Source organism: Mus musculus, chromosome 10 (assembly GCF_000001635.26).
Source record: "Mus musculus strain C57BL/6J chromosome 10, GRCm38.p6 C57BL/6J".
Lineage (NCBI taxonomy): Eukaryota > Metazoa > Chordata > Mammalia > Rodentia > Muridae > Mus > Mus musculus.
The window spans coordinates 103,412,106-103,431,885 of NC_000076.6; the positions used below are offsets into that span (position 1 = coordinate 103,412,106).

General features: G+C 37.1%; 1 protein-coding gene and 1 pseudogene across 5 annotated transcripts in view; both read left to right on the forward strand.

Annotated features, from left to right (window-relative positions):
- Positions 1 to 7,274, forward strand: part of Slc6a15 (solute carrier family 6 (neurotransmitter transporter), member 15) — a 51,572-nt gene extending 44,298 nt beyond the window's left edge. For 3 of the 5 annotated variants that reach the window (NM_175328.3, NM_001358821.1, NM_001252330.1), the window contains 2 exons: positions 4,528 to 4,690; positions 5,918 to 7,274. In NM_175328.3, coding sequence (NP_780537.1) covers positions 4,528 to 4,690; positions 5,918 to 6,289 — 535 coding nt within the window. In that variant the 3' untranslated portion in view covers positions 6,290 to 7,274. The remainder of the gene's footprint in view (positions 1 to 4,527; positions 4,691 to 5,917) is intronic. The other 2 variants (XM_006512984.4, XM_006512983.4) reach the window with 1 other exon arrangement.
- On the forward strand, positions 17,785 to 18,676 carry Gm8768 (predicted gene 8768; annotated as a pseudogene).

Consider the following 19,780-nt stretch of genomic DNA (forward strand, 5'->3'; position numbering starts at 1 on the left):
CTTGGTCCTGTGAAGGCTCAATATCCCAGTGTAGGGAATGACAGAAGAGGGAAGTGGGAGTGGGTGGATTGGTGAGCTGGAGGAGGGCAGAGGGGCTAGGGGGTTTTCAAAGGGGAAACCAGGAAAGGGGATAACATTTGAAATCTAAATAAAGAAAATACTTAATTAAAAAAATAAAATAAAAAGAAAAGAAAACAAAACAAAAGCCACTGACTCATAAATTTCATTGTGCTAGAATCTGATATTGTTATGAGATTCCTCTCTCAAACAGTAGGTTATCAAATTATATTTGCATTTAAATATTCATTATTTTTCCAAAGTCTTGTTAGAGGATATCAGTTTTTATAGCAGTGTTCCTAAACAATAGTAACAAGAGAAAGAAAAGTAATGTTGACAAGAGCTACATTTGTTGAATACCTATTGAACATGAAATAGTATATCCTGCATATGTCATTTATGATTTTAACAGTACTTTCAAGATAGATATAGTATTTCTTGAAATATAAATGAAGTTCAGAGAGAAAAAGATGTGTGTTATGAGATGGCAGGATTGTCATTTGAAGTAACATATGTTGTTTTCAAAGGTCACATTTTATCTTAGGTTCTGAAAAAGAATTGCCATGCAAGAATTTTCTCATTTAATTAGTTTTCCTTCATCTTCACTGATTTGTGCTTTCATGAGCTCACTAACCACATGTACTTTTACCTGAATCTCCATTAATACAGTTGAAAGATGTTAGAAAATTAATAGTAAGTATCCTAAAATCTAAACTTTTGAGATATCAAATAGTTTAGCACAGAAAAAGAACATATTGAAGCATAAGAACATAGCAAATATTAGTAAATATGAATGCAAATGTAAAAGGAATATCCTAAAATCTGAATATGATAGCAGCATAGTTCTTTGTTGTTTGAATTTTTCTTTTGTTTTTATTTTTTTCATTGTCTATAATAGTGAAATGGAAGACTCATAGCCTCTAGCAAGAAGAATGAATCTTCATAAAAGGTTGAGAAAAAGCCAGTCAAGACCTATGTGGTGTCCCATATGTGTGGGAGGGCAGTATAGAACATACAGACATTTTCCTGGCGTTTTCTTTAATCTCTGTAGTTCATTATAGCAAAGGATGCTGTGTCCTGGATTCCAAACCTCATCCCTTGCTGTGAGGTCTGCAAAGAGCTCAAAAAGGAAGATGAGAGTGAGGGAATGAAGTAGTCTCAGAAACATACAAAGCAGAGTTCCCTTTCAATGTTAACTCTACTCTGAGGAGAAAATGAGGAGGAGATAATTAATTTAGTAGGATAGATATAATCAGGAACAGCACAAGAAGAAAGAAGAGATTAACAAGAGGAGGAACCCAGAACTCATATGTCTGAGCCATTACAATGCCAAAATAGAGGTGCCCTAATTGGTCCCTCCTGATAATTCATGAAAATGAATTTTATTTAACTGTACTCAAGTTTCATGGAAAGTAAGTCATTTCAAAGTTAAGAAAATGTGGTTCTGAGACACGGTAAAGAATGAGAAAGTAAAAATATTTCACAGGATATGCAAGTGAAGGTTTAGAATTGATGGAGACTTCAAAAGGATGGAGTTTTGGATTATTTAAAATTTCAAAGTTATGATAGAGAAAAAAGTAGATTTAAAAACAGAAGTATAGGAAGTCAGGTTATAATTGTGCATGAAATGTAGACATGTCATAAATGAGGCTCAAAATAAAGGGAACATAAAAGAGAGCACAGTGGTTAATTGCATGAGAATAGAAAATAATTTTTATTTTTATGCTTTTAGCAAAATTAAGTAAAGATAATGATTGGTTTAGAGAAGGGAATGTAGGAGAAGTTAAGAAAAGACTTTATGGGGGCTGGTGAGATGGCTCAGTGGGTAAGAGCACCCGACTGCTCTTCCGAAGGTCTGGAGTTCAAATCCCAGCAACCACATGGTGGCTCACAACCATCCGTAACGAGATCTGACTCCCTCTTCTGGAGTGTCACAGTGTACTTACATATAATAAATAAATAAATAAATAAATAAATAAATCTTAAAAAAAAAGAAAAGACTTTATATACATGTGCATGTACACACATATGGGTATATATAAGATGTATATTATTTGTTCTGATATATAACTTGCTCTTATATATCCATATTATATATGTATATATAACATTCTCTAATACATATATCTATTATATATATCTATATCTAACAATTGTACTAATATATAAAAACATATCACATATGTAAAATATACATATCTTCCTCTAATATATATCTATATATTAGATGTACCTAATCTCTTTCTCTCTCCCTCTCTCTCGATATATTTATATCGTAACAAATACAAAAGCTATACTGATGAAACTGACCTGATAAGTAATTATGTGATTGTTCAAAGGGCACCCAGAGTTCTTTATAATTAGATGTAATAGCTGACACCAAATCTCTAAATTTTTATTACTAGAAAAAATACACAGCATTCTACCAAGCAAAACTTTACTTTGATAAAGCAAATTCAATGCTAGTGAAAATATGCTTGTCAACAGATATTCTTTCATGTATTATTTGTAAACAAGATATGCTTATAATAAAGTAAACAATAACTATGTTTTACTTGACTAAACTGACATTTGAGTGTAACAACTGTTGATAATCAGAGTTGTCAAAAAAAGTAAGTAAAATATTTATGATCTTACTGTAGAATTCACCAAAGATCTGGACTTAGATTTCTAGAAAGTCTGCAAGAAACATTAGTACAAGAGCTAGTGGGTGACAGTTCAGATTCACTTCATTTATTTATGTATTTATCACTTCATTACATTTTCATTCATGTGTGAGTGTAAAACATACTACAGTGCACCCATGGGAGCCAGGGGACCACTTTCAAGTACATGGTCTCTCTTTCCACTGTGTGGTTTCTGGGAACCTAATTCAGGCCATTGGTGGCCAGGACCTTTACCCACTTAGTCATCTTGGTTGCCTCAAGATTCACTTTTTGCTAAGCATAACGGAAGGTGACTACTTTGCCGTGGTTGTATGCTGTTAGGGTATTGGTGCTGTATACCTAATGCCTTTTTTTCCCCTATAAATGATGGTACCTACCTACCTAACCAGACAAAACCTGAAAAGTAATTATGATGACCACTCTGCTTTTATGGCTAACTTGTAAAGAGTAAGGGAAATAGGTAGCTTTGTGAAGAAGAAAATGGAGATGACTCATACAAGGGCCACTGGGAAATTATAGGACAAAATAAAATCCCTGGAAACACAAAATATAGGGGAGGAACTTGAAGAATAAGATTGAACTTGAGAAGTATGTCAATGAATTACAAAACGGGAACATTCTTTCAGGAATGACACTACTAAAAAAAAAGTGAAAATTCCCAAAATATATAGACACCCATTGGTGGTGTTTAATGATATCACAGAATCGTTACTGTTTATGTAAAATGATAATGAAGATGATTAACAGAACAGACAATTTTTCATTTATAAAATAATCTTCTATAGTATACTTCAATAATTGGCTGATTTTGCTGAAAGGACCCAGATATAGCTATCTCTTGTGAGACTATGCCGGGGCCTAGCAAACACAGAAGTGGATGCTCACAGTCAGCTATTAAATGAATCACAGGGCCTCCAATGGAGGAGCTAGAGAAAGCACCCAAGGAACTAAAGGGAACTGCAACCCTATAGGTGGAACAACAATATGAACTAACCAGTATCCCGGAGCTCTTGACTCTAGCTGCATATGTATCAAAAGATGGCCTAGTAGGCCATCACTGGAAAGAGAGGCCCATTGGACTTGCAAACTTTATATGACCCAGTACAGGGGAATGCCAGGGCCAAAAAGGGGGAGTGGGAGGGTAGGGAAGTGGGGGGGGGGGTGGGTATGGGGGACTTTTGGGATAGCAGTGGAAATGTAAATGAGGAAAATACCTAATTAAAAAAAAAAAGAAAAGAAAACCTAATAAAAGTAAAAGACCCCCCCCCCCCCAAAATTTGGCTGAATGTCTACGTTAACCAAATAATAGCTTTGTTTTATTTTGATAAGTGAATATTCAATATATAAATCATCTTTTATTATGAATTTGTGCATAGCTGTATGTATACATGTATTAAAGCTGTGTCTGTTCTTGTGTTTGTGGGGGCCGGTGGTTAACACTGGGGTGTCCTATTTTATTGCTATCCGTCCCATTAATTACTTATTCTGGATAGGATCTCTCTCTGATCTCGGGGCTTGCTATGCCAGCTGGACCAGGCGATAAGTAAGGCCCTGGGTTTTGCTAGTCTTTATTTCCCTAGCACTGAGGTTTAGATGTGCCTTGGATTTATATGGGGTTGCTGGAATCCGAACTTGGCCTCACATGCTTGAATGGTAGGCTCTTAGCTCACAGAGCTATCCCTCTATTCCTTGAAACTGTCATCAGTACAAAACTCAGTAAGGTGTCTAAATATAGATTTCTGTCCAGTAATTAAAGATAGTATAATAAGATGGAAGAATAATTAAATATTTTCTTTTTACTCAGGTTTATAGAAGACCTCACAGACATGTTAGGATTTGCTCCAAGCAAATATTACTATTATATGTGGAAATACATTTCTCCTCTAATGCTACTAACGTTGCTAATAGCTAGCATTGTGAATATGGGATTAAGTCCTCCCGGATATAATGCATGGATCAAGGAGAAGGTAAAACATAAAGAAAGGCTTATTTTAAAGTGAAAATATGCCACCACTTTGTATTTTATTTTTACTTTATTTGCTTTGTAGATTTGTTTTTTTTGTTGTTGTTGTTTTTGTTTTTGTTTTGTTTTGTTTTTGCTTTTGACTGTACTGTTTTGGTTTGGGGATGCTAAGATTTATAATATATACCTCCCACTGCTGCAATGCTTACAACACAAGTGAACTTCTTTAACAAATAAGACGATCAGTCTTTAACTTACTATTAAACCAGATCTCTTCATCTTATCACCGAAGAACAGTGATTGCACAGCTTTTTTCTCTTGGACACAGAAAACCTCCAGAAATATCTTTCTATAAAAATTCATTACATCTCAGCTACCTCCAGCACTTAAAACACATATTAATGATAGAGACATAATTTAAACATAAACTGAATCAAGAATTTATTACAATTGATTTCTATGACCGGTCACTATGGAAGGTCTGTTTTGAGGTAGAACTACTCACATTGTCTCAAACATGAGATCTGTGTTAGCTATTATAGACCATTGTGCTACTTTAACTATTCTCTGCTCAATAATCCTACAAAATAAAAAATATCCACAATGGAAACACAGACCAGTCTGTCATCCTTATCAAAACCTGCAGGGCTAGATGTGCTTCAAAGTCTAGGTTTGCAGATTTTTGAAAGAAAGTATGGTACACACAGCAAATATCTATTGTTTCGTGATGAAATACACCAAAGCAGTGACTGAGAGGTTTGCTGAGTTACTTTCAATTTTTGATGGTTTTCCTAGGCTAACAGATGCAATTGCATTCATGTTGGGGAGTTGGATCACTCTCTTCCTCCCTCCCTCCCTCCCTCCCTCCCTCCCTCCCTCCCTCCCTCCCTTCCTCCCTCCTATTTCTTCCTCTTCTCCCTCCCCCTTCCTCCTCCCCCTCCCCCCTCTCTCGTTCTGTGTGTGTCTTTCTTTCCCTGACTCCCCTTTTCTTTATCTTATTCTTCGGTTCTATCAAGCGTCACATTGCCAATGCAGAATTCTAGCCATATTCTGAATGATTAGACTTTATAATCATTGAATTTGTTGAATGTCACTTCCATGACTTACTGTCAGTCAGAGAAAGCGATATAATCATCTCAAAATTGCACATATAAACCCAAGACCAATGTAACTCCTTCATAAGAGCACTTAGAAAGACTGCTGACGTGTATTCTCTCCCCGGGTTTCCCAGGCATCGGAAGAATTTCTGAGCTACCCGATGTGGGGGATGGTCGTCTGTTTCTCTCTGATGGTGCTGGCCATACTTCCTGTCCCAGTGGTGTTCATCATTCGTCGCTGCAACCTCATAGATGATAGTTCTGGTAACTTGGCCTCCGTGACCTATAAGAGAGGAAGAGTCCTGAAGGAACCTGTGAACTTGGAAGGAGATGACGCAAGCCTCATTCATGGAAAGATACCGAGTGAAATGTCATCTCCAAATTTTGGTAAAAATATTTATCGAAAACAAAGTGGTTCCCCAACACTGGATACTGCTCCCAATGGACGCTATGGGATTGGGTATTTGATGGCAGACATGCCAGATATGCCAGAGTCTGACTTGTAGCTGAACGAAAGCAGGGGTTGAGTTTGGTTAATTTTTATCAGTGAGCATCGGTTCTCCTATGAGAAGCATTGGGCTTCACTATCACACGGTGATCTCAGGTGTCCATGGCTATGATCTTTAATCCCAACAGTTTTAGACAGTTCAAGAACAGCAATCCTCAGTTTACATTTGCTCAGAAATGATGGCAGACAAAGCTTACATTGACTGAGGTCATATTTTGCCAGGATTTTTTAAAAAAACAAGCACTTTGGCATATTTTCAAATATTTCTATCTCTTAAAAAAAGGTGTTACCTCAGTTTCTAATAATTTCTGGATTTAATATCATTGGCAATTTTAAAAACTCCCTGGTATATCTTACAATTCATAATTTTGCCTTCAGCATAAGTTCCAGTATTACCATGAACAGTTGTGTGAGCCGGTGCCTCTCAGCACATTCCCATGAGTATGTTCTGTAGATAGTCTGTACTTAATTTTGGTAGCATTGAAACCTTCCTAGGCACTTAGTTGGAGAAAACTGCAAAGTATTTTCTTATATGATAGCCGCATAGAGCAATAGTATCAAAGGGTAAGAAGGCACTGATACTGGGGAAAAGGTTAGGTCCAGATGTGACTTTGGGTTCCATGTGGTTGGCTGTATAATTTGTGTAAAATAGGTGTGTGGAAATGATTGATGGGAGTGGCTCCATACTCTCAAGAATTATGCAGACTGCATCTTTCTTATGCCGTGTGCCTAAAAGTCTACTTAATATTTATTGTGGTTTTGAGATCACTTATAGTATATTTATATAATATACTTGCAATGCATAGAGATGCCTACCAGGACTCTTAAGTGCTGATTTGAAAACTTGAAGCAAGATAGCATTTTGATTTCATATGTTTCTGTTTTGCTTCATTTTATGCAAATACAAATTCTTTTTTAAGTGATTGTTAAAACTGTATGGCATTACATTTTAACCTACAAATAAACGAAGTTTAAAGAACGGAGTTCGTGTCCCTCATTGAGTTTTGCTTGGATCACCTGAACTGGATTATGCTTCTTACAACTCCTCTCAGCTGGATTGTTTTACATTTCAGCCAGGGCTTAAGCAGTTTATAATAATCATCACATTCCAAGTCGGATTAACAAAGTCACAGGGAGGAGAACACTTGCCAGACAAATAAACAGGAATTTAATAACTGCCGTGTGCTTTAACATAGTCTTATAACATGGAAGAGTGCTTCTAGCTTCTAGCAAAGTGTGTATGCAGTTGAGTGCCTCAACGGTTTTCATGTCTGTGATTAGCTAAAGAACAGGACATGTTCATGTGCATGAAACAATTTTGAATACACATTACAATGTTATTAGTTATAATTAGATTTCTTATGTCCCTTTCCTTTACCAGATATTAAACCCAGCATACTATGCATTCTACGCACGTGCTCTACCACTGAGTCATAATACTTTTCCAGCCGTGTTAATATCCATCATTTAGATTAGCCATCCACATTCATTCGTTACACATAACTGTAAGTTTGTTTCTTCCGGTTTCCTCCCTTGCCATGATGCTGGTAACCTTTTGTTCTCCTCTCAGTTTCCAACTACATTGGTTACAAAAAACAAACAAGCAAGCAAGCAAGCAAACAAACAAACAAACAAATAGAACAATGACAAACACATATGTAAGGGAAAGGATGTAATATTTGACTTTCTCTTTCTGAAATGTTTCACGTCATTGTTGGATCCTTCTGTGCTGTCACAGATGGTAGTATCTCCCCTTTTTAGGCTAAATAATGTTCCACTGCTTTTTATGTGTCTCAGTGCTTTAGTGGACATGTATGTTGCTTCCGTATCCTTAGTCTTTCGCGTGATGTGGCAGCAGATGGAGCTCTGTGAGGATATGATTTCATTTCTCTTCTGGTAACGTGTTTGTCGTTTTGGATCCTTCCTAAACATATCTCTATCCTCTACTCACAAACATGAGGGACATTGGCCAAGACGTTAAAGTCAAATGTCCCCCTTTTTAATATTGCCATCCAATCAATTCTTTAGTTGTCCTTTTAAGTAACCTTTGCCTTGATTTCAGCATCTGTTAAATAAAAGTGTGAGCAAGGTATGCTAGTTCTCAGCTGTGAGCTCAGTACTCAGAAGATGAGGCAGGGATACTGTGTATTTCAAATTCAAACTTAACTACATCGTGAGATAGATGGGCATGGTGCTAGAAAGATACCCTGCCTCTAAATAAATGAATAATTATAAAAATAGGCTTCACACCTCATACACACTGGGTCAGTGCAGCATGATAATTCAAACCTAGGGACAATCAATTAATTACTCATTACTTATTGCCAGTATAAGATGTATCTGTCCTTTCTTAGTGACTATATTACATAGCAGCAATAGCAATAGCAACAACAGATAATTTAAAATAGCCTTCTCTATGATCTAAACTTTGAAGTTAATTCTTTTTCTATACTACCTCTTCAAGATTTGGCCTAAATTTACATTGAGGAGTGGCAAAGCTAAGGGATGTCTCCTTGCAACTACAAAGTAGACTGAAAGTGGTAGGATCCTTACTGCGGTGCTGAGAATAACATGAAGGATGAAAGGACATGTGTTTCAGGGTGAGGGTCTCAGTATAGGAGACATTGTTACACTATAACTAGGTTATGGAGCATAATTGAATGAAGATGTATTTGTGCTACTGTACATTTGTATATTTTACAATAGCACTTGCTTATGATTTATTAGATTTGCTTCTACTGCATGGGTGAGAGGTACTTATTGAAACATGAGTATACTGTAACAAGGTCATTACTGCAAGTCCTACTCCATCATGGATAACAGCATGGACAGTACATCATGGGGTTCCTTTTCAATCATCCTTTCACTTTCTATACATTCTAGTATCTCCCAAGATTACTGGCAATGGGAGGGTGGCAGGGAGATGTAATGGAGGTAAATATAAGTTCCTTTACTTTTCTACTAGGGAGTGGTGATATACTTCATAGGTTTCATCCAGTTTTAGGGTCAGGAAGATAAAATTGTGTTGAGATGTCTCAGTTGATTGACCCCTATCCTGACAATATGAGCTTAATTCCAGGAACCCATACTGGGTAGATGAAGAAACCTCCACTTGTGTGCTATCACACACACACACACACACACACACACACACACACACACACTCACACATACACACACACACACACACACACACACACACACACACACACACATACACAAATAAATGTAGAGAAGTACTTTTATCTTAATTTTTATAATATATATGTATACATATATGAATGAATATATATATATATATATATATAAAGTGTTAAATATCTATCTATCTATCTATCTACATACATACATACATACATACATATATTCATTCTAGGTACTTTGCATATAGATTATGGCTTCCAGTTTAATGTTTTTGTGGGATTTCTGAGTATGTAAAAGACTAAGTCCCTTATTGATATCTCTTTCTTGTGACCATTTCAAATACAGCTATTTTCCTCCTTTTGTTCATGTTTCTGATGAGTTAGATTTTATTCTATTTTATGATATTATACTTACTTTATTATCATCCCTTGGAAGCCCATTTGTTTTCTGATGAGAGACAGAATGGGGGTGGATCTGCGTTAGAAGGGAGGGGAGAAACTGAGGAATAGAGGGAGGGAGAAGAAATGTTAGTTATATATGATAAAAATATTTCCAATGAAAGGAAAAAATAAAAAAAAATCACATTTTTCTATATACCAATGACAAACATGGTGAGCAAACATCACAGGCACACCTCCGTTGACAACAATGTCAAAGAAGATGAGATACCCGGGAATAAACCTAACTAGAGAGACAAAAGATCTCTACAATAAAAACTTTAAATTTCAAAAGAAGTTGAGAGAGGTGTAAGAAAATTAGGATGTCCTCCCATGTTCATGGATTGGTAGAATAAATATTATGAAAATGATCATTCTATCCAAATCAGTGTAGATTAAATTCAATCAAAATCCCTATAACATTCTATATACAAAAAACAAAATTTGAATGGAATATATCCAATATTTCTATCACTTTGCCTCCTTAATCTCAGCCCAGCAGCCCACTTGTTCAAAGTTTGTGGGTACTTTCCAATTCATAATGATGGGTTGTGCTTTACCCAAGAAAGCACTTCTCAGTTCCACAGCCAGACAAATCCCCTTTGATAGTCATTTACTACCAGGTATCAGAACAGGCTTAACAGACAAAAGAACCTGTACTGCTGAAATATGAATTTCTACATTAAATCCAGTATATTTCATTTTTCATACAATCCTATGTTTCTTCATTATGAATGCATATATTTCTTTATTATAAATTAGTTGTAGAAATCTTGGAAAACTTGAAAGAATTATTAAAATACTGAAAAAATAAGCAATTCTAGTTGTAAAAGACATTACAAAAATTTGATACATAGTTCTAAGACTAAAATATACTCAATGAAAGCAATTGTACTAGTTACAAAAATATGTCTGTTCAGTGTCCATTAAATTATACCACAGTGTATCCTAACCTGGGAAAATGATACCCTAGTGTTCCATGACTTGAGAACATGGCAATTACCTATACCCTAAAATTATACTATGTCATGGTATCATGACATGGTTTTATATCATGCCATATTAGTACATCATGACATGAGATCATTATACTTCTGTGTATCTAACCTCAATATCTTACCTTAGGAGAAACTAAGAGACCCATGAGAACATGGTACTTTGGTTTAACCTCTTCTGACATCCCAGCATCCCAGCAGACTCTCGATTAAAAGAATGATTACTAAGTGGACATGACCTGAAATGTCAGTGCTACAGTCTACCTTCATCTAAGAGGCAGAAACAAAGTTTAGCATTCTCAAATAGAGTGGGCAATAAAGCATCTAGTTTGTTCCCTCACTAGCATTGATCCCCCACATCGACAAGGTAAATTGGATCTAAGGACGCAGACACACTTATAAAGCTGAAATGAGGAGACAGTAAGAAGGAGCCCCCAAAGGGAGGTCATCGCTAAATGTATTAAATAAAAGTGTGTAATTTTTACTTCTACAGTTGCTCAATCCACTTCTGGGTAAAAAAAAAAATTAATTCAGACATTTTATAAGATCTTCCTCAGATTTTGTCGTATCAATCATTTTTCATGAACTACTTCAGGAAAAACCTGAAGAAGAACCCAGCCAACCAATGTGCTCTTCTCAATAGCAGTTACCAGTCTTCATTTACTTTACCCAGGTGTTGTCACTAGTAAACCAAATCTATGACTTATTTTTAGAAGACAGCTAATCATTTATATAATGCTTACCTTAATATCATAGGATATGTTTATTCTCTATCTTAAAAAATTATCTAGTTTACAACCCAATATCAGTCCAGTACCCTCTCACCCAAGTCCTTCATCAATTCCACATTTCTTTTGAGAAGAGAAAGCCCGTCTCTGGGTGTCAACCCCTCACTAACCTCTAGTGGGATTAGGCGCATCATCTTATACTGAGGCCAGACAGGGCAGTCCATTTAAGGGCCAAGGATCAACAGACAGGTAGGCAAAAAAACTTGTGGACAGTTCCTGAGCCTGTTGTTGTGGGACCTGCTTGTAGACCAAGCTGCACATCTGCTACATACGTGCTAGGGACTTAAGTCCAGCCTATGCTTATGTTTTGGTTGGTGTTTCATTCTCTGGTTTTCATACTCCAAAGTATCTAGGTTAGTTCACTCTGTTGGTCTTCCTGTGGAGTCCCTGTCCTCTTCAGGTCCTTCTTCCAGCTATTTTGTAAGAATTACCAAGCTGCATCTAATGTTTGGGTGTTAATCTTTGCATCTCTTTCCATTGGCTATGAGGTGGACCCTCTCAGAGAACTGTTATGCTAGAATTCTGTTTGCAAGCACAGCAGAGTTATCATAAATAGTGTCAGGGATTCGTTTGTGCCTGTGGGATGGATTTCCATCTCTGGTGACTGAAATTTTTGCTGGGTATAGTAGTCTGGGCTGACATCTGTGGTCTCTTATGGTCTATGCACAAGACCTATGCACAGGCCCTTCTAGATTTTAGAATCTCAAATGAGAAATTGAGCGTAATTCTGATAGGTCTGCCTTTTTATGTTACTTGGCAATTTTCCCTTGTTGCTTTTAAAACTCTTTCTTTTTTTTTCTGTGTATTTAGTGTTTTGATTGAGGTGGGAGTATATTCTATCCTGGTCTAATCTGTTTGATGTTGTGTAAGCTTCTTATACCTTTATAGCCATCTCTTCTTCAGGCTAGGAAAATTTTCTTCTTTGATTTTGTTGAAGATGTTTTCTGGGACTTTGAGCTGGGATTGTCTCCTTCTTCTATTCCTATTATTCTTAGGTTTGGCCTTTTCATAGTATCCCAAATTTCCTGTATGTTATGTCATGAACTTTTTAGAGTTTTTTCATTTTCTTTGACTGATATATTGATTTGTCTTATTGTATTTTCTATGCCCAAGATTCTTTTTCCATTTCCTGTATTCTGTTGGTGATGATACATAAATCTGTAGCTTGTCTTTTTTCTCCTAGTTTTTCCATCTTCAAGATCACCTCTGTTTGTGATTTCTTTATTGCTTCTATTTTCCCTTTCAGGTCTTGAATAGTGTTATTCATACTATTTACCCATTTTCCTGTATTTCCTAAACGGATATATTCATGTCATCTTTAAAGGCCTCTATTCTCTTTATAAGAGTAGTTTTAATATCTTCTTGTGCCTTAGGGTCACTAGGATGTCCACGGTTTGCTGTAGTAGGATAGCTGGTCTCTGGTGGTTCTATATTGCCCTGGGACTTGACTGTGTTCTTATGTTATCCTCACACCTGTTTGTTTCCTGTTGACTGAATGTGGTTGGTCACTCCACAGTTCTGTTTGATGCTATTACTACTATCATGATCTGAAACATGGTGAATGTTTTGCATATGAAGTCACCTATTGCACTGTCTTCAGAGGAGGTTATAATATTCATAGGATGACAGTTAATTCCTATAAAAAAGTTGTTATAAAAGAGCAAAGCTTACTCTTGGCTCTGTCTGAATATCTGATTTGCCACAAGAACACTTCCTTTCCTATGTCTCTCATTAAGTTTCAGTCAGCAAGGAGGCTATATAGACACAGTTGTTATCAGAAGGTGAATTGATGGGTATACTGGATTTTTACCATTCAAACTGAAATAGGAGCTGAATTAAACCTCCCCATTTAAACTAATTGAACAAACTGGAGTGTTTTGTCAAAATGAGGGAAAACTGACAAGTTTATAGACTAAAGTTAGTCTAGTTAACATAACACACACACACACACACACAAACACAGACTCACACACACTCAAATATCTCATATATATATGTGTGTGTGTGTTATTGAAAATTAAAATGTTTTTTATTGGTTATCTATTTATTTCAAATATTATACCTCTTCCAGGTTTTCCCTCCAGAAACCCCCTATCCATCCCCCTCCCCCTGCTTCTATGAGGGTGCTCCCACTCCCACCCATTCCCACCTTACCACCTGTTCTAGCATTCCCCTACACTGGGGTATCAAGCCTTCAGAGGACCAAGGGTCTCTCCTCCCTTTGTTGCCAGATAAGGGCATCCTCTCCTAGATATGCAACTAGAGCCATGAGTCCCTCCATGGGTATTTGGTTGGTAGTTTAGCCCCTGGGAGCTCTGGGATGCAGGGTTTGGTTGGTTGATATTGTCGTTCTACCTATGGGGTTGCAAACTCCTTCAGTTCCTCCATTCCTTCCCCTAACTCTTCCATTGGGTCCCTGTGCTCAGTCTGATGGTTACTGCAATCACCCACATCTGTATTGATAAGGTTCTGGCAGAGCCTCGAAAGAAACAGGCTATATCAGGCTCCCGTCAACATGAGCAATAGTGGCTGGGTTTGGTGTCTGCATATGGGATGGATCCGCAGGTGGCGCAGTCTCTGGATGGCCTTTCCTTCAGTCTCTGCTCCACTCTTTGTCCCTGTATTTCCTGTAGACAGGAGCAATTTTGGGTTAAAATTTTGGAGAAGGGTGGGTGGTCCTATCCCTCAACTGGGGCCCATGCCTAACCTCTTGATATGGTTTCTACAGGTTCTTTCTCCCCTTTTGGGGGGCATTTCAGCAAATGTCATGCCCGTTGAGTCCTGGGATCCTCTTGTTTTCCTGTCACCTGGAATTTTCTGGTGGCTACCACTAATTTCCCATCCCCCACTGCTACACACCTCTGAACTCCTTAATTCTATTCTCTCTTTCAGAATGAAAAATAAATGTTGAAGGTCTTTATATCAATTTTGCTCTTGCTTGAAAAGAGATAATTTCGATTGTAACTAGGTTTCCTAGCCACACAAAATGTTAGTTTTGTTACTTAATACCCATGTGACTAATTTAAGTCACTTCTTCATGCATTCATTTCAACATCTGAAGTCAGAATTAGTGCTTAATTCTCAAGGCTTATATAGAAAAAAGCAGACTACTATCATGGCACCATTAGTTCTGAACCTAGAATAATAATGACAAGTAATACACTGTTTTATTCGGACCTAAACATAATTTTTGTTTGTGTGTGAGCATGTGTAGTAGGTGGGGGTGTGTTTGACTGTGTGTGTGTGTGTGTGTGTGTGTGTGTGTGTGTGTGTGTGTGTGTGTGTGAAAGAGAGAGAGAGAGAGAGAGAGAGAGAGAGAGAGAGAGAGAGAGAGGGAAGGAAGGAAGGAAGAGAGAGAGAGAGAGAGAGAAAGAAAGAAAGAAAGAAAGAAAGAAAGAAAGAAAGAAAGAAAGAAAGAAAGAAAGAAAGAAAGTATAGGTTATAGGTTGAGGGTAAAAATCTTCTCTTTCTTTCCATCTTGCATTTTGAAAGAGAATCTTTTGTTTAACTGAGCTCATGTATTTAAATGCACAGGATTGTCAATAAGCTGTCATGATAACTCCTGTCTGCTTCCCCCAAGCTGAGATTACATGAGCATGCCACCATATTTGGCTTTCAATGTGGATGCTGAGGACTCTAACTCGTCTCCTTGTAGTTGTATTGCAAATGATTTACCAATTCAGTCATCTTCTATGACCCTAATGTTGTCTTATTTTCTACTTTCTATCTATGTATGGCTCTCTCTATACTTGACATAGGGTCTCACTATGATGCCCTGGCAGTCTGGAAATAACTTTGTAGACTATGAAGCTTCAAGCCGATAGAGCTCAGTCTAAGTCTACATAAGTGCTGAGTTAAAGGTGGATACCACTACACCCAGTTTTGTCCTCAAAGTTTTAATCATTATATCTCACTTGTCACACAAATTTCCAACACAAGTTTGAAGAACACAATCTGAAATAGATTTTATAGGAATGATATACAGATTACTCTAGAGTATAAAAGAAAATTCATCAAAAATTTAAAATATATTTCAAAATGATGAACAAACAAATCAAAACAATAAAGAAATATAATAAAACTAAAGAAACAGTAATAGTGTTCGGATGCTGTATCAATTTGAACCAGATATGTAAAGTCTCTGCCATTCAAGTATCTTCCAGAAGAGGGCAATAGCACATTTTCTTACTACTAGATGGTTCTAAGTATTTATGTTATGTCCAAGACATTGAAAACCATAATTTAGTATTGGAAAGTGGTTATTTTAAAATTTTGATAAAAATTCTTTCTCTTCTTGACTTACTGTTTTATATTTTAAATATTTTTACTAAATCATTTATTATTATTATTATCATTTAAATTTCAAATGCTATCCCAAAAGCCCCCTATACCCCTCTGCCCTGCTCCCCTACCCACTCACTCCCAATTCTTGGCCCTGGCTTTCCCCTGTACTGGGGCATATAAAGTTTGCTAGACCAAGGGTCCTCTCTTCCCAATGATGGCCAACTGGGCCATCTTCTGCTACATATGCAGCTAGAGACACGAGTTCTGGGGGTACTGACTAGTTCATATTGTTGTTCCACCTATAGGGTTGCAGATCCCTTCAGCTCCTTGGGTACTTTCTCTAGCTCCTCCATTGGGGCCCTGTGTTCCATCCTATAGATGACTGTGAGCATCCACTTCTGTATTTGTCAGGCATTGGCAAAGCCTCACAGGAGACAGCTATATCAGGGTCCTTTCCGCAAAATCTTGCTGGCATATGCAGTAGTGTCTGGTTTTGGCGGCCATTGAAAAGAATACAATAATGAAATTTTGGGGTAAATGGGTAGAATAGAAAAAAAATCATTTTGAGTGAGGTTACTCAAACCCATAAAGACAAATACTTGTAAACTAAATCCAAGAATATATCACAAATATCGACCACCATATCAAAGTAGGTTTAATCCCGGAGATGGTTGAAAAATATATAAAATTAATTTATATTAGTACACTGAACAGTCTGTAAAATATCATGTTTTCACTTCATTAGTTGCAGAAAAGGCCTTTGACAACATAAAATACACCTTCATGAAAAAAGTTCTGGAGAGATAACAGATACAAGGAACATACCCCAACAGAATAAGAAAAATTTACAGCAAATCCATAGCCAACATCAACTTAAATGGAAAGAAACTTAAAGAGCTAAATCCAGAAACAAGTCAATGCTGTCCATTTTCTCAAGACTTATTCAAGATCGTAGCTGAAATCTTAGCTAGAGCAACAAGAAGACTGAAAGAGATCAAGGGGATACAAATGCAAAGTAAGGAGTCAAAGATAGTTTACCTAAGTGACCTCAAAAATTCCACTAGAAAATTCCTACATCTGACAAACCCATTCAGCAAAGTAGCTGGGAGAAAAGTAACTCTAAAAAACTGGTAGTCATCCTATATCTAAATAACAAACAAGCTGAGAAAGAAGTCAGGGAAACAAAACTTTTCATAATATCCTCAATTAATATAAAACCTTTTGAGGTAACTCTAACCAATCATGTGAAAGACTTGAATGAAGAGAGAAATTGAAGATGCCAGAATATGAAAAAAATCTTTCATGTTCATGGATCATTGGGATTGACATATTGAAAATGGCCATCTTACCTAAAGTAATTTACTGATTCAATGCAATTCCCATCAAAATTTCAACACAACCCTTAACAGATATTGGAAAGATTATCTTTAGCTTTATATGGAAACAAAATATTATTTGTTATTGAAAGAAAAATACAAATACTGAATAAGTGATGCCTTCTTAAATGGGAGCAGGTTAAAAGGTTTTTAGATTGCTTTGTAGCTAATTATTGTGGATATTATATAAATAATATATTTTTAAAAATAAGATAGTTAAAAGTATGACTAAGTATTTTTCATTGCTGAAACATGTACTGTGTGAGTATGTTGCTGTGGGAATGTAGATTTGCATGAACACATTATCAAAATTCACTCTAAAACAATTAGAAACATTTTTCAGTGTAACAAAATTAGCTTATTCAAAACATTCTGAACGACACACTCAGAAGAAAATAATAGGTTTTTTTTGTTGTTGTTGTTGTTTTTGTGTTTGTTAAAATTTGTTTTAGTAAAACATGTTCAGCTATCTCTTCCAGCCAAGCAAGATGCCCAAAGGAGAGAAGGCCAAGGGGAAGAAGGTGGCCCTGGACCCTGCTGTCATCAAGAAACAGGACACCAAAAAGATGGCCAATCCTTTGTTCGAGAAAAGGCCCAAGAACTTCAGCTTGGGCTGGACAACCAGCCACAAAGAGATCTAACATGCTTTGTCAAATAGCCTTGTTAAATTAGGCTGCAGCAGCAAAAAGCCATCCTCTATAAGCGGCTCAAAGTACCTCCTGCCATTAACCGGTTCATCCAGGCCCTGAACAGGCAAACAGCTACTCAGCTACCTGCTTAAGCTTGCCCACAAGTACAGGCCAGAGACAAAGCAAGAGAAGAAGCAAAGGCTACTGGCTTGTGCTGAGAAGAAAGCGGCTGGAGAAGGGGACGACCCAACTAAAAGACCACCTGTTCTCTGAGCAGGAGTCAATACAGTCACCACCTTGGTGGAGAACAAGAAGGCTCAGCTGGGGGTGATTGCCCATAACATAGACCCCATTGAACTGGTGACTTTCCTGCCTCCCCTGTGTCAAAAGATGGAGTTGTCCTACTGCATCATCAAAGGAAAGGCCAGGCTGAGGTGCCTGGTCCACAGGAAGAAATACACCACTGTTACCTTCACATAGGTTAACTCGGAAGACAAGGGTGCTCTTGCTAAGCTGGTGGAAGTTATTAGGGCCAATTATAATGACAGATATGATGAGTTCCGCCGCCACGTGAGTGGGGGTAGGGGTGGGAGTGGGGGTGGAGGCAACGACCTGGGTCCTGAATCTGTTACTCGAATTTCCAAGCTGGAAAAGGGAAATGCTAAAGAATTTGCCACTAAACTGGGTTAAATGTGCACAAAGGTTTCTGTACATAAATATAACTACAAAATTATTTTCCAAAAAAACATGTTCTTATTTCACTGCAGTGTTAGTCAACACAACGAGCATCATTTTAGCCTCAGAGGTAAAAACCTGTGTCTCAGCTTCATGATGATTAGCAAGTAGCAGAGCCACGCCCCAGGGAGTCTGAGGTTTAACCAATATTTTAACAGAAAGTCTCAAAAGTTTGAATCATGTTTCCTTTTAATAAACTAGGACATAATAAAACCTAGGTTATTAACATTCCCATATCTACACTTGGGACTTGTGAGTCTCTCTGTGCAAAGGAGCCATTCCAAATGCCGCTTGAACTAAATCTTTAAGGATGAAAACAACTTAGTTATAAGACGTGGAGTCTAATTCATCAGCTATCAGAGAGCAGCCAAGCCTGGCTTATATTTGGCTTGCATTTCCCAGCAAGAATGATTTCCAATCTTTGATTTTCAGGCTTTATGTTTTTTTACCGGTGAAATCTCTTAGAGATATCAGGAAGTTGGGTCTGGTTTTATAATCCAGGCAACTAGCATGCATCTCTGAAAAGCTGAGTTGAGATTATCTACATTTGAAGATGTTATCCTAATATTGGCTATTCTTTTTTTTTAATAGATATTTTTTATTTACATTTCAAATGTTATCCCTTTTCCTAGTTTCTCCTCCGAAAATCCCTTATCCCCTCCCCCTCCCTCTGCTCCCCAACCCACCCACTCCCATTCCTGGTCCTGGCATTCCCCTATACTGGGGCATAGACCCTTCACAGGACCAAGGGCCTCTCCTACCATTGATGACCGACTAGGCCATTCTCTGCTACTTAATGCCAATAGTTCTTGGTTATTTGCCTGTGTTATTGGATTATTTCACTTATTTTTTTGTTCCTTACCTTTTATAGGCTTCTTAGCTTGTTATGCTGGGCATGATTGATTCCTATTTAGCTCTCCTTTAGTCATCATTTCTTCTAATCAAATTTATTTTTTCTACTGATTTGATGGTTGAGACTCTCTTCTCCCTCTCAATATTGTATTCTTGTAAGAGTTTTCTACAATTAACACATAAATGTTTGTTCTCTGCCAGAGCTCCTTACAAAGTGGCCAGTTTCAAGAAGTGTCGAGGAAATTTAAA